We start from the raw sequence: 13,816 nt of genomic DNA on the forward strand, positions 1-13,816 counted from the left end.
TTGGGTGCAAAGCACGTTGATTAAAACTCATGTGCACTTGAATTTGCACTTCTATGTCACTTGACAAAGAAAGTTGGGTCTCCCCTTACTATGACAATTCAGGCATCACCGATCAGTGTCCGAAGCAGCAGCTCCCTTACTCAGCTGGTCAAACTCGGTGTGTGTGTGGAAACTTAGAAAGGGGGACTGTCCTTCTGGAGAGGTGCTGGGACCACTGCAGGCCTGGTTCTGCTTGCTGAAAAGAGTAGAAAAGCTGGCCTCTTCTCATGAAGTTGCCTGCAGTGTTTCCTCTTTCCAGTGCCCCCCTTCCTGGCTGAGCTCAGACGAGCACCCCACCTCTCTTCCTACTCTCCTTTCCCCTCCTCATCATTATCCACGCCTTGCTAGTCCCACTCTCTATCCTAAGGCTCCTAGACTTTGCTTTGGCATCTTAATCTCCTTTCTCTCAGTTTAGCATTTAACTTTTTTGTTCCGGAATGAATGTATCTTTAAGCCTCCTCTAGTCTTTTGCCACTGGCTATGAGGTTTTCTGTCGCAGAAATGCTCCCATGGACTCCAACCTCTTCAATCACTAGAGTAGCAAGGTAGAGCAGAAGCCAACCCACAGATGGGTAATTGCCCCTGCAATTACCGGGGTAACTTTTTAAATAACAGACAGGGCCAACAGGTAAGGTTGTGCAGGTTGTACACTGCACAAGAGCCCCTGGCTAAAGGGCTAAGTTAGAGCAGAAATCCAGCTCGTTGCTTTCTACCACCAAGAAGCACACCCTGAGGGAATTCCAAATCTTTTCCAAATTTGTCTGAACGGCACTTTATGGGCTGGCAATGGCTCCATCCTCCTCCTCATGCACCCTCCAGACTGTCATTTAGTAGGTGTGAAGTGGGGATCAGGAATATATGAGTTAAAGGAGTTCCCAGGTGACAGTGATCTTAGCCAGGGTCGGGAACCAGCCTGCAGACTGCATATCCTCCCAGACAGCTGGAATGAAATCTTGATTAGCTGTAACACTCAGCAAAGAGGTGATGTAGCTGACTGAAGTCAGAGCAGAAAGGAAGGGGAAAAAAAAAACATCAGCGTGTTTCTGTTTTTGGGAAAAACTTTATAAAGCATATCACTCCACTACTCTGGAAACACACATACACACACACACATACACCTAACTATATTTCACTGACACCTGGAATTTCAGAATAATGATTTTGAAGAGGCAGTCTCATTTTATTAGAGTGTGTGTGTGTGTGTGTGTGTGTGTGTGTGTGTGTGTGTGTAGCAGAGGTGTGGGAGAAGGAGCCCAGGACACAGCCTATATCTTGTTGATGTTTCATTTTTTCCCATTTTTTTAATGCAATCTGCCTCTGTTTGATAAAGTAACCTATTGGCTAAACACATCAATAAATTAAGGTTTTAATTAAAAACATATAATAAAAGTGCATGTCTCTTCTTTTAAAAAATGCTGCATTTCTTTTGGAAATAGTATCTGGGATGTCAGATGCAACTTTTGGTTAATATTTATGGTAGTACATTTTGAAAACTTATTTTATGACTAGGTAAAAATGGGACTATCAATTATAGTAGAAATAAATAAGAGTCTTGTTTCCTTTAAGAAAAAAGACTGTCAAACATTAGAAAAGAGAGTGAAGTTACAAGGATGGTGATGAGCCCCTTGGTGAGAAAGCAAGCTGACCTCCTCAGTATATCATGTCAGTGCCTGACTTTCTCAATGTGGGTATGTCAGTTTCTTTGCAAAGAGGGATAAAGGTCTCTTGACCCTTCTTTCTGGATCCATACTCCTAGGCCAGATCAGCCTCTCCCCATCCTCAGCGGCTGAGCACATTTGGTGCCTCTACAGTATCTTGACGATTTGGTCGAGGGAAGAGCCCAGGTCCCTGTGTTAGATTTCATTGATTCCTTCACAAAAGCCTCACTGTCATCCCACATACTTGCTACCCTCTCCAGTGATTCTCAACATTTCACCTAGAGCAATCTCCAAAATAAGGAGGAAGGAAAAAGAATCACTTGCTTCCCTGGACTGAGGTTACTTATTTTGCCCCGAACCTGATATCTAAAGGAAAAGCAAAGCTTTCTTCCTATTTTGAAATGTCTTTATGAGGCACTTACTCAAAACAAGTATGTAATGAAAAATGATGAGTCTACCCAGTTTTGACAATGAAACGGTGTTCTGTGTACATGATACAGAGTCTACTCTTCTTTCCTTTTAGAAAAATAAGCCAATTCTTGATCCAACTGTAGGGTGTTTTCCAGAACTTCAGGAACTTTCTTTTCCTCTACATATGTTTGCTTATACAAGTGTGTTCTGTTGAGTGCAGGGAATGACTGCTCTAAAAAATGTCTCCCAGCAGTCTTAGATACTTACAGACCAACAGCCCATGCAGAAGACCCATAGGAATTAAACACTGGAGCCATGAAGCAAAGAGATGGTGGGCAACAAGTGATAGAACAAATGAAGCAGCAAAACTTCCTCCCCTTTGGAGAAGCAGACCAGTCACAGATGGACAGAGGATTACAAGATTATGTTGTGTGGGGCTTCCCTGGTGGCGCAGTGGTTGAGAGTCTGCCTGCTGATGCAGGGGACACGGGTTCGTGCCCGGGTCTGGGAAGATCCCATATGCCGCGGAGCGGCTGGGCCCGTGAGCCATGGCCACTGAGCCTGCGCGTCCAGAGCCTGTGCTCCGCAACGGGAGAGGCCACAACAGTGAGAGGCCCGCATACCGAAAAAAAAAAAAAAAAAAAGATTATGTTGTGTGACAAAGCCACCGCATCCCCACAGGAGCTCCACAGGTCTAAGGCCAGATGGGATCATTTGTCTTACCCCATGACCCAGACTATGGAATGTAACTAACACATTTTCTAGCTGGCTTCAGGCTAAATCATATCTCTTGCTCTTCTCATGTATACTAGCGCATGCTTTTCACAGGCTTGTTCTAAATCATCAAAGCAGGTGTATACTTGATCAATGACTGTTGTGTTCAGGAACATCTCACATTTCCTCTATATTCATAAGACAAAAGTAGATTTGGTGGAGTATGGCCCAAAACAAATGATGTGACTTCTCTGTTAGTTAAGTTCTGAATTTGCCAGGGGGCTAAAATGCTATTTGCTTCACTGTGGTCTTTGAGAACTTAGTACTGGTCACTACATTTGAGAACTTCAAGAATGCTGTGAAGTCACAAAATCTGGTTTAATCCCTGGAGGGATGTAGTTTTAACATTTAGTAATTAAGAGCCAAACAGAAACATGGGAAGGTGGAATTTCACATTGGGAAGTCAGTTATCTCAGCCTTTGCAAGTCAGGGAGGAATTAGAGGGCCAGGGAGTCCTTGTTTCTGTGGGTAGCTCCTATTGACAGAAAATGAAGTCTATTACACAAGCCTTGACCTGTTTCCCAAGGTAGCTCTCAAACACTAGAAATCAAGCACACTACAGTTTTTCTCAGTTTACTCCTGCCAGAAGCCAAAGAAGCTCTCAACAAATTCCAAAGGGCTGAGAGACACCACTGCAGAGGTTACTGTTGGCCTCCTGCGTTCAAGGATCTGAAGACTTAATATTGATAAGTTGGCAATATTACTCTCATGGATCTATTTATTCAATCCTCTTTAATTTTACACCTTGTTTCTTTGCAGGAGTTAACATGCTGATCCTAAAATACATATGGAAATTCAAAGGACCCAGGATAGCCAAACAATCTGGATAAAGAAGACCAAAGTTGGAAGACTCACATGTCCCAATTTTGAAACTTTCTACAAAGCTACAGCAATCAAAAGAGTATGTTACTGACATAAGGATAGGCATATATATCAATGGAATAGAAATGAGAGTCCAGAAATAATTGCTGTCACATTTACGGTAAATTGCTTTCTGACAAGGATATCAAGACAATACAGTGGGGGAAAGAATGTTCTTCTCAACAAATGGTGTAGGGACAACAGGATATTGACATACAACTGAATAAATTTGGACCCCTACCTCACACCATATATAGAAACAAACTCAAAATGTATCAAAGACCAGAATATAAAAGCTAAAATTATAAAATGCTTAGAAGAATACTCAGGCATAAATCACTGTTATCTAGGATTAGGTAATGGTTTCTTAGATTTGACACCAAAAGTACAAGCAACAAAAGAAAAAAGTAGATAAACTGAACTTTATAAATATAAAAACTTTTCTGTGGCAAAAGACACCATCAAGAAAGTGAAAAAATAATCACAGAGGGAAAATGTTTGCAAATTATATATCTGACATAGAGCTAGAATATATAAAGAGATATTACAACTCAATAATAAAAAGACAAATAACGCAAGTTTAAAAATGAGCAAAGTATCTGAAGAGGTATTTCTACAAAGAAGATACACAGATGGCCAATAAATACATGAAAAGATGTTCAACGTCATTACTTATTGAGGGAATGCAAATCAAAAACACAATGAGATAAGGTTTCACACCCACCAGGATGGCTATAATCAAAAAGATAATAACAAGTATGGTGAGGATATGGAAACTTCATACACTGCTGGTAGGAATGCAAAATGGTACAGATGCTTTGGAAAACAAGTGCAGTAGTTCTTAAAAAGGTTAAACTTAGAGTTACCATACAACCCAGCAATTCCACACCTAAGTGTATACCTAAAATATATACATCCACACAAAAACTGTACAAGAATGTTCATAACAGTATTTTTCATAATAGCCAAAAAGGTGGGAACAACCCAAATGTCTATCAACTGATGACTGGGTAAATAAAATGTTGCCTATCCACACAGTGGAATATTATTTGCTAGTCAAAAAGAATGAAGTATTGATATATGCTCCAATATGGGTGAACCTTAAAAACATACGCTAAGAGAAGGAATCCAGTTACAAAATACCACATGTTATATGAATCTATACAATATCCAGAATAGGCAAGTTTACAGAAACAGAAAGTAGATTAGTGGTTGCCTAGAGTAGAGAGAAGGGTGTAGGAGGGTGAGTTGGGAGTAAATGCAGAATGACTGCTAATAGGTACTAATAGGGTTTTTGTTGTGGGGTGGTAATGAAGATCTTCTAAAATTGATAGTGGTAATGGCAGTACAATTGTTTGAATACACTAAAAACCACTGAATTCTACACTTTAAATAGGTGAATTCTATGATATGTGAGTCTATCTATCTACCTACCTACCTACCTACCTATCTATCTATAAAAAGGTTGCTAGTTATCAGCACTGAGCACCATGGTCCTCTCATATAATTCTCAGAAGTCTTCATCCATGCTGAAAATAAATCTCAGCGTAACTTCCCTCTCCCCCCAGCACTTCTTGGACTAAGTCCATGCATGGCAGTAGGGTGTAAAAGTTAAGAGAGCTGGCTACACGGTGGGACAGCATTGGTGCAAATCCCATTTCTCATGTTTACTGACTCTGGGACTCTGGGTCAGGCCACTTAACTTTTCTTTGCCTCAGTTTCCTCATCTGTAAAAAGGAGAAAATAATATTTTCTACCTCATAGAGCTGTAAGCCTGCAGTAAGCGCTCAATAAGCATTACTTATTATTATTTCTCTAGAGTCTTCTTTGTGTGCATTTTTGCTAAAAGGTAAGGCCACTTCGTAATTTCCTCAACATGACAACTCTGGTATGCAGGCTAAGAGTCTTCTCTGAAAGACCCATCTTCTGAAAATATGAACCATCACTGAAGAGAATACTGGGCTCGTTACCATCAATTTCTCTTTTAGAGGACAAGTTAAAAAACTATTCTCGAGGATACTGAAGAATCACCAATATGGAAGCAGCTCTGTCTTACAAATCCCCCTCTCTTCTCTAAATATATATACAAATATATTTAGACACAAATATATACAAAGGCACACACAAATGACTTCCAATGAGAATATAATTTTAAATGAAAGTTTTGGTGCATTTATCTACCTCTAATCCTGTCTCCAGTTTAACAGGATTTCACTCTAAGTTGGCAATCAGCATTTAACATTTCAATTTACTTACAGAAGAAATGTTCATCAATATATTCAGTTCATTCTTTCCAATATCTGATAACTTTCCTATTGCATTCCCATTAGTAATTTTTCTTAATGAGGGTTTAAAATTCTATTTTTTGTCTTCTTTTGTCTTCTTAGAACACCCTTGAACTGACGTATCAAAAAGAAGAGCAAGATCCCAATTTGCTTGAGCATTTAGTGCCATCTCCCAAGTCTATATATCCTAAGTAAAAACATGGTTCTTCTCCCAAGACCACTGTTAGTTTGATAAACTTCCTGGCTGAAACCAAGAAGCCATATAAATAAGGAGAAACTTCTACCTTGTGGTTAGAAAATTTGTCCTCAATCATATTATGAATTTTTTTTTTTTTTTTTTTTTTGCGGTACGTGGGCCTCTCACTGTTGTGGCCTCTCCCGTTGCAGAGCACAGGCTCCGGACACGCAGGCTCAGCAGCCATGGCTCACGGGCCCAGCTGCTCCACAGCACGTGGGATCTTCCTGGACCGGGGCACGAACCCGTGTCCCCTGCATCGGCAGGCGGACTCTCAACCCCTGCACCACCAGGGAAGCCCCATATTATGAATTTTTAAGACAAATATTATTGTAAGAAATATTTCTAGTAATAAATATTTTAATATTTGCATATTAACCATAAAACTATTTAATAGTTTTGCCTCACTGAGGTGAACTTATTTTCTTATGGTTTATTTCAATCATTCTTTCCTCAATGCTCAAAAATACCACAGAGGTCTTGCTAAACTCTTCACAGCAATTCACAGTTTTCCCTTCTTGATGACGTGAATTCTGATAGCTTATTGGGTTGGCCAAAAAGTTCGTTCAGGTTTTTCCGTAACATCCATACCAGAAGGCTCAAGAGAATTGCTCTTGCCTGATTCAACAAAAAGTCATCCCTGGATTACAGATTAATTAGGCCTAGCAGTAATACTTCTTGGGTAAAAATTTGTCCGCTTCCTGGAGACTTTACCATATTTTCAATTTTTTCTGAAAAGTTGACCTGTGCATGTTTCTCTGAAGTAGCAAGGAACAGCGCTAGGCACAAGTTGGCGTGTTTCCCATTTCAAGTAGTTTCCCATTTCAAGTAGTGGCCCTTGGTTCTCACCTGACCATCCGGGGAGGCAGCGGCAATGGCCCGTGGTGGGGTGGCAGCCATCCGCATGGCTGCAGTCACAGCGCTCGGCACAGTTCAGCCCATACGTGCCATCCTGCATGGAAGATAGCAATGAGGGATGGGAATCCCATGGTGGGAGATGAGAGGGACCTCAGTCAGCCGTTTCAGAAACAGCACCCTCCCCTCCCAAACACCTCTCAGCAGCGTGCATTACAATCACCTCTTCCCATGTCTTCTTGGCCCCCCAAATATAGGCTAGGCTGCAAGAGGTAAGCATTTTTAAATCGCTCAAACCTTAGTTTATGTCTACCATACGAACGGTGAACCAACTATGCCAAACCAAATATAGGTAAACATGCCAATTAATTAAAATAATATTTATCTTACCATGAGCCACAACTCATAAAAATATTGTCTTTTTGTTCCTAAAGATTTTTATAAAATATTTCAGTACTCCTTACAGGGCATTTATTTTCCCCCATTGAGGTATAACTGACATACATTTTATCTCCTACAAGGCATTCTATTCATTAGTGAAAAGGGAAGTCCCTGACCCACATAAAGAAAGCCTAAAATTTAAAAAATAACAGTTCTAATGATGAAGCTCATTTCCATAAATTGCCAATGAGATACATAGAACTAGGAGAAATTAACATCTTTTGTCACTTTTCCTAATTAGCATCCTCCTCTCCATGATGCCATCGAAACCACATGAAACATTCTGATTCAACCTCCTGAGCCAGGATGCAGTGTGTGTCGGCACCACCCCCACCCCCACCCCCGCCCTCATCCCCTCCCAGACCTTAATGTTTTCACATGCACGTCCGCGTTGGTGGTCCAGCAGAGATGAGACTCTTCACGGACGTGATCATTTAGTTTGTGGGAGAGGAATGAAAGTTCTGCATTTATAAGCCCTGCTCTTTTGCCAGGTCCTGACTGAGGGAGAGTACTACAAACCTCCCACAGCACCAAGCTGCAAAATTACCAACAGGGAGGCACCGAGAACCAGCATTAAACAGGTAGTGGGTGTTAGATGGCATAATCATTTGTCTAGTGCTTACTAAAATAAAATATTTAAAAAACACTTTTAGGTTCTACTAATGTTTGTTCTGGCTTATAGGATTTAGCTTTGCTACAGTGTGAGCCACTAAACCATCTTCAGCCTTTGCTGATTTATTAATGCATCTAATAATATACGAAAAAAAGGACTGGGGGCTTTGCTTTGTCCACACTCAGACTGGGAGTGAAGGGTGATCTTCAAGCCCACCTCAGAGCACTGATAATCTGTTCACTGGTGGATGACAGGAGGCAAAGCTAAGCTAACTTTGTCCCAGGGGTTTGGAGGGCATGGAATAGCCTCCGGTGAGATGCTCTCTAGCTGCCAAATGGGCTGCACTTAATGAGGAGGAAGCCCAGGGAGAAAAGCGCTCTGTGGAAGGACCCCCTCGAGGGGGCCAGTTCAGGGGGTCATGGTGTCACCTCACCATCAGATGATCCCCGGGAGGCAGAGAACACACACCACTGAGAGAATGCTTAATGGCTCGGGAGCGTAGGGAGAGAGAGCAATGGAAAAGAGGGAAGGAAACTGGCCCCGTGCGTGAGAGGAAGCAAGTGAAATGGGCTGTTACTACAGAATGCACTACCCGTTGCCCACCCTGTTGGCCTGCGGCACACTCGGCACAGGGGTTCTGATGATGGGTGCCTCCAAAGTAGGTCAAGGGAACAGAGTCAGCCTTGAACCATGGAAATCTGTGGAGATTTGTGTTACTTCAGAGATATATCTGTGTTAAAAGGCAGCTGTTTCCAAACCTTTCCCCACCTCACTGAGGCTTTCTGTGACACCATCACCACCCCCTTTCAATGTCCTGCCACTTTCCACCCCAAAGCCTGGAGGATTTCCATTATAATGGAAACACAATATTTGGAGAGTTGACAGGCATACACTGGGTGTTTGACAAATGCTGGTTACTGGCTGCCACGAAGATATGGGTATATTAGAATAGAGAAAACAGAGGGGAATGGTGGCGGGAACCAGGAGAGAGAGGAAGGGAGGGATTCTCACAAAGCTGCCTAACTAGTTTCCACATCTATTCCTTTTCCTATCCTGTATCCAATCTGAGTTGAAACACCTCAATTCTTCTAGTAGTCACTATGGTTTGGTTCACTACCAGGCACTTTAAATCATGAAGTCTGCAAAAATAAGCTAACCCTCTGGCATCAGCTCCTCCCGGCCCTCCCAGTTGGGTCATACCTGGCAGGGAAATTCACATTTCTCCCCATGCCATCCAGGTGCACAGGTGCAGGTCCCATCCAGGGTGTTGCAGGCTCCGCCGTTGAGGCACTGGCATGTTAAGTTACAGCCAAAGCCCCATGTGCCACTGGGACAGCTGATGGAGCAGTCCACCCCGTGCCAGCCTGCCACGACAAGAGTGCCAGGGCACGTGAGCAAACAAAGGCAGCAGGGAGCTCTGCCCAGCCTTTCCAAGCCACTCTTCACCTGAGAAACATCTCAGAGGTGCACAGAAGTGCCCCTGCCACAGCTCAGGGAGCATTGGCTCTGCCACGTAAAGCCTCTATCAGAAATGAGCTAAAGCACCCGCACAGCTGTCAAGGATGCCAACGCTGAGAAGCACTACCGGGCTACTGGGGGAAGAGAGATGAAGTGAAGTTGCACAACGTACATCACTCACTGTCTAATGCGCAGTGATGCACATTGTGGGGTGCTGAGTTTTGTTCAGGTCAGCAAATGAAATATTTATATGGGAGGGAGAAGGAAAGTTTGCGTTTGAAAGAACAACCCCATCTTTAAAGCAGGAGCCCATGAACCATGAACAGTGAGTATCCAGGATGCCGGCTGCTGCAGCAACTGTGAATAAACACGATCCGGCCCCCACGTACAATCAGGTGCTTGGCTGCATTCTTGTCAGGACTCCAGGCCAATCAATTTAGGGGAATGGACACATGTCTGCTTGCTTACGCTTCACCAAAGCACAGAGACTCACAGACTTTTGGAGCTGGCAGCGACTTCAGAGATAATCTCATGTGAGCCTCTCCCTTTGACTCACAAAAGCAGGAGAGCTCTCCCTGGCTAAGGGTCTTGCTGAGTCCAGGCACCGTATTTCTGCACAGCTGGAGCTAGAATCCTAGTTAAAGTTTCTTTCCTGTGCTTTTAGGAGTTAACAGGACTAGGATCAGGTAACAGACTCATTCACCCACTCACCTGCTTTGCAAGTACAAGACCCATCCACAGGAGAGCAGACAGCGTCGTTTCTACAGCCGCAGAGAGAGGAACAATTTATCCCATAGGTTCCCAGAGGGCATGGGGTAGAGCAGTCAATTCCCTAGATGGGCGCAAATAGGAAAATGCATGCAATTTTACCACATGAAATAAGGCCAACACAAATGAACAAAAATATATCTTGTCCATTCTAATTACAGTCCCTCTCTAATTTTAACACATTGTATTTTTAAGAGTTATTATAACATCACCACTATACTAATTGTACAGATTCAAGGGCAATGCTAGCTGGCCTATATTTAGGATACAGTATTGAATAGGACCCCCAAAAAGCCTGCTGCCTTCATTAGTTTTCCTTGGTAGCAAATAAATTCAAAACCCTCTGTCCTTGCTCAGACAAGTAGATATAGAACAACAAACTGTAGCTGTACAATTACTGTCAATAAACATAAATATGAACTATACATTAAATTGCAATGCTTCCTAGACTGCCTTGTATAACATGTAATACGATTAGCGGGTGAGGCAAAGGAATAGAACACACTCAGCCAGCAGCATGATTCAATTTATTATCTGACAGAGAGCTTTTAAACATAGAAGTTGGTTACCAAAGGTGACTGGAGGTCACCCTCCTTTAAAAACAGAAGACTCTTAAGGATAATTCAAGGGCTCAACCAAAGAATTGTGACACAGGTTAGAAAATCCTGTAAAGATCTCAGCTCTGAGACTTTATGACTCACTCATTCTATATTATGTGCTCTGGAGTAATCATCAACATTCTTCACAGTTTAATGTTCTCTCAAAAAGGGGAGAAAATAACTCAAGAACAACCCATTTTCCTTCAAAACAAAAATTTCTAATCTGTTGCTAAGAAATCCTGGAAACTAGGCAAAATTCTTTTCTGTTAGCTTATAGGCATATTGGAAAGGTCTAGATTCTCAAAGGGACTGAAAAACTTATATACTACTAATCCTTGGATATTAATATATAATAAATGCTAACGATGTAGTATGCACCTTCAAATTGCATGGAATTAAAACAAAAACGGTTGACAATAATACATATCCTACTTGGAAAATTTCTTTGCTACCTATAAAACATGATAAAATAATTACATAAGGAATAATTAAAATACATCTTACTTCATGACATATATTAATTAAATATTAATGCCACTTTATAGTTTCACCGGCTTGCCCAGTCACCATTCTCAGGTAAGTATTTATATCTCTTATTATTACATTTCTCTTCATTTTCTTTCTTGTTAATGATGCGATTGATTTTTAGCACATTCACTGGACTTCAGAAAAGGTCATATAAATCATGGTATCAATATGCTCCAAGCTGCACCCCTTATCTCCTTCCTCCACAGCCCAAGCCACTCACTTTGAATCCTGGGGCACAGGTGCACTTTCCTGTCACACTGTCACAGTCAGCCCCGTTTTGGCAGCTGCAGATCTGTTGGCAAGCTTCCCCGTAGAATCCAGGAGAACAGGTCTCATTACAGTAGAGTCCTGACCAGCCTGGCTTGCAGGCACACTCTCCAGACATGGGGTGACAGCTGAGAGACGTGGATGAAAGGAGCAAGTCACTCTCGGGTAAACATGACACCCAAGGCCCGTGCAAATGTTGCTTTAGCCATGATCATTAAATGTGTGGGTAATTCCATGCACGATAATTTAAACTTCATTCCCAGTCTTGGTATGATTTAATTAATCGGCTGAAACCTGATTGGTACCACAAATGTTGCATGAAATCAGCATCATGTTCTAGCAGGATGACTCTAAACAACTGTGTCCTTTTGTCTGAAACTCATTTTAATTTTTGTAAAGTGAAAGCACTAATTTGATAAGATGTCAACTAGAGGAGACTATCTAAAGAACTCCATCCAATGAACACTACCAAGTCAGTTCACCAGAGTGATGTCCAAGGAACTGCAGGAGCAGCGACCTTTTTAGTCTATTTCTTCTCTCGGCTCCCCATACCTGGTGGCAGAGCAGCTGTCTCTACCTGAAACAGCAGTCGCATTGATGGGCCGGGCAGCCAGCTGTCACCCCATAGCAAATGGACACATCAGCTGCGCTAAGAGGCACGGGTTAGCGAGGCTCACACAACAGGGTGCTCTGTAACACTCAAAACACATGTGCTTCTCGCCAAAGGAAAATCTGAACAATCAAACTAGCTCTGCTCACAACTGAAAGACTGTTGAAGATGGTGTTTCTCCCCTGATGGAGATAAAACCCTCCCCTTAACTCAGGCCAACAACAAAACCCACTGTTTCATCCAGACATTTGCTAAATGACCTCTCACCGGAGGACTGTTCATAGATTTTCTGCAAAAAAACCATGACCTGGAAGGGATGAAGACTGAGACTGTACATTCCAGCTCTCCCACTACCTGGTCAACATCAGTGAAAACACATAACCTCCCTGTGCCTGACATCCTAATCTGTCAAGTGAGGGTCTCAGCCACACCCCATAATCTCATTTCCTATCTCTTTGTCTTAAAGAAAAGGCCTGTGGGTTAGATAGTTTGTTACTCATTTTTAGAAATTTATTTAAATATACTTTTAGGTCCCTATTGCGACTAAGTGCCCAGAAGCAAAGGCCTAGGCATCCGTCACAAGCATTACTCAGGAAACATGACAGGAAGAAATATTCAAGCACAACTCTACATTTAAGATGGTTTCTTGGGTATATAAGGTTTGGACTCATAAGATAAGAGTTTGAATCTCAAATCAACTTAGAACTACTCAGATCTACTTATCTGCTATTTATCCTTGGGCAAAATACCTGGCATCTCCATGACTTTTCAAATTTAACCATCAAACACGGAGCTCTGGTTCTTCCCTTTCTTCATTCCTCACTCAGTGTTTCCTTTCAACTGCTTTCCACTGAAGTAATGGCACCACCAGCCACTCAGTGGTTTAAGCTAAAAACCTCACAGTTATCCTTGATAACTCCTTCTCCCTCATCTCCCATATTAACTTCATCACTAGGACCTAACCATTCTAACTCCAAAATATGTCTTGAATCTATCCACATCGCTCCATCTTCAGTGTCACCATCCCACTCCAAGGCAAGGTCATCTTTCTCCTACACTCCTGAATAGCCTTCCGACTTTCTTCCCTGCATTCACTCATGCCTCATCACCTAAAAAGTAGATCATATGGTATCATTTTCCTTAAAATTCTTCAAAGACTCTCTTTGAAGCCTACACTCAGAATAAAATCCATACTGTTTAATACAGCTAGAGTGAAGATTATTTATTGTCTAAACCAGGACATTTTTAAGAGTGAAGAGGGAGTTACTAATAATTACATTAGGGCAATAGGCCTAAACCAAACAGTTCCTGTGACACCAGATATATGATGACCCTAAATATAGCCCATAGGCCTTCATCATTTGGCTACTGCCTTCTTTCCGACCTCTCCTTTCATTGTTATTCTCTCTTTATT

At 42.0% G+C, this 13,816-nt stretch overlaps 1 protein-coding gene across 1 annotated transcript in view; it reads right to left on the bottom strand.

The window, feature by feature from the left end:
* MEGF10 (multiple EGF like domains 10) overlaps positions 1–13,816 on the bottom strand; it is a 161,389-nt gene that overhangs the window by 27,776 nt on the left and 119,797 nt on the right. Inside the window, exons 10-13 of the mRNA XM_060006961.1 lie at positions 11,746–11,920; positions 10,342–10,462; positions 9,373–9,536; positions 7,113–7,215 (exon numbers count right to left, since the gene is read on the bottom strand). Coding sequence (XP_059862944.1) covers positions 7,113–7,215; positions 9,373–9,536; positions 10,342–10,462; positions 11,746–11,920 — 563 coding nt within the window. The remainder of the gene's footprint in view (positions 1–7,112; positions 7,216–9,372; positions 9,537–10,341; positions 10,463–11,745; positions 11,921–13,816) is intronic.

This window comes from Delphinus delphis, chromosome 3, assembly GCF_949987515.2.
Source record: "Delphinus delphis chromosome 3, mDelDel1.2, whole genome shotgun sequence".
Taxonomy (NCBI): domain Eukaryota; kingdom Metazoa; phylum Chordata; class Mammalia; order Artiodactyla; family Delphinidae; genus Delphinus; species Delphinus delphis.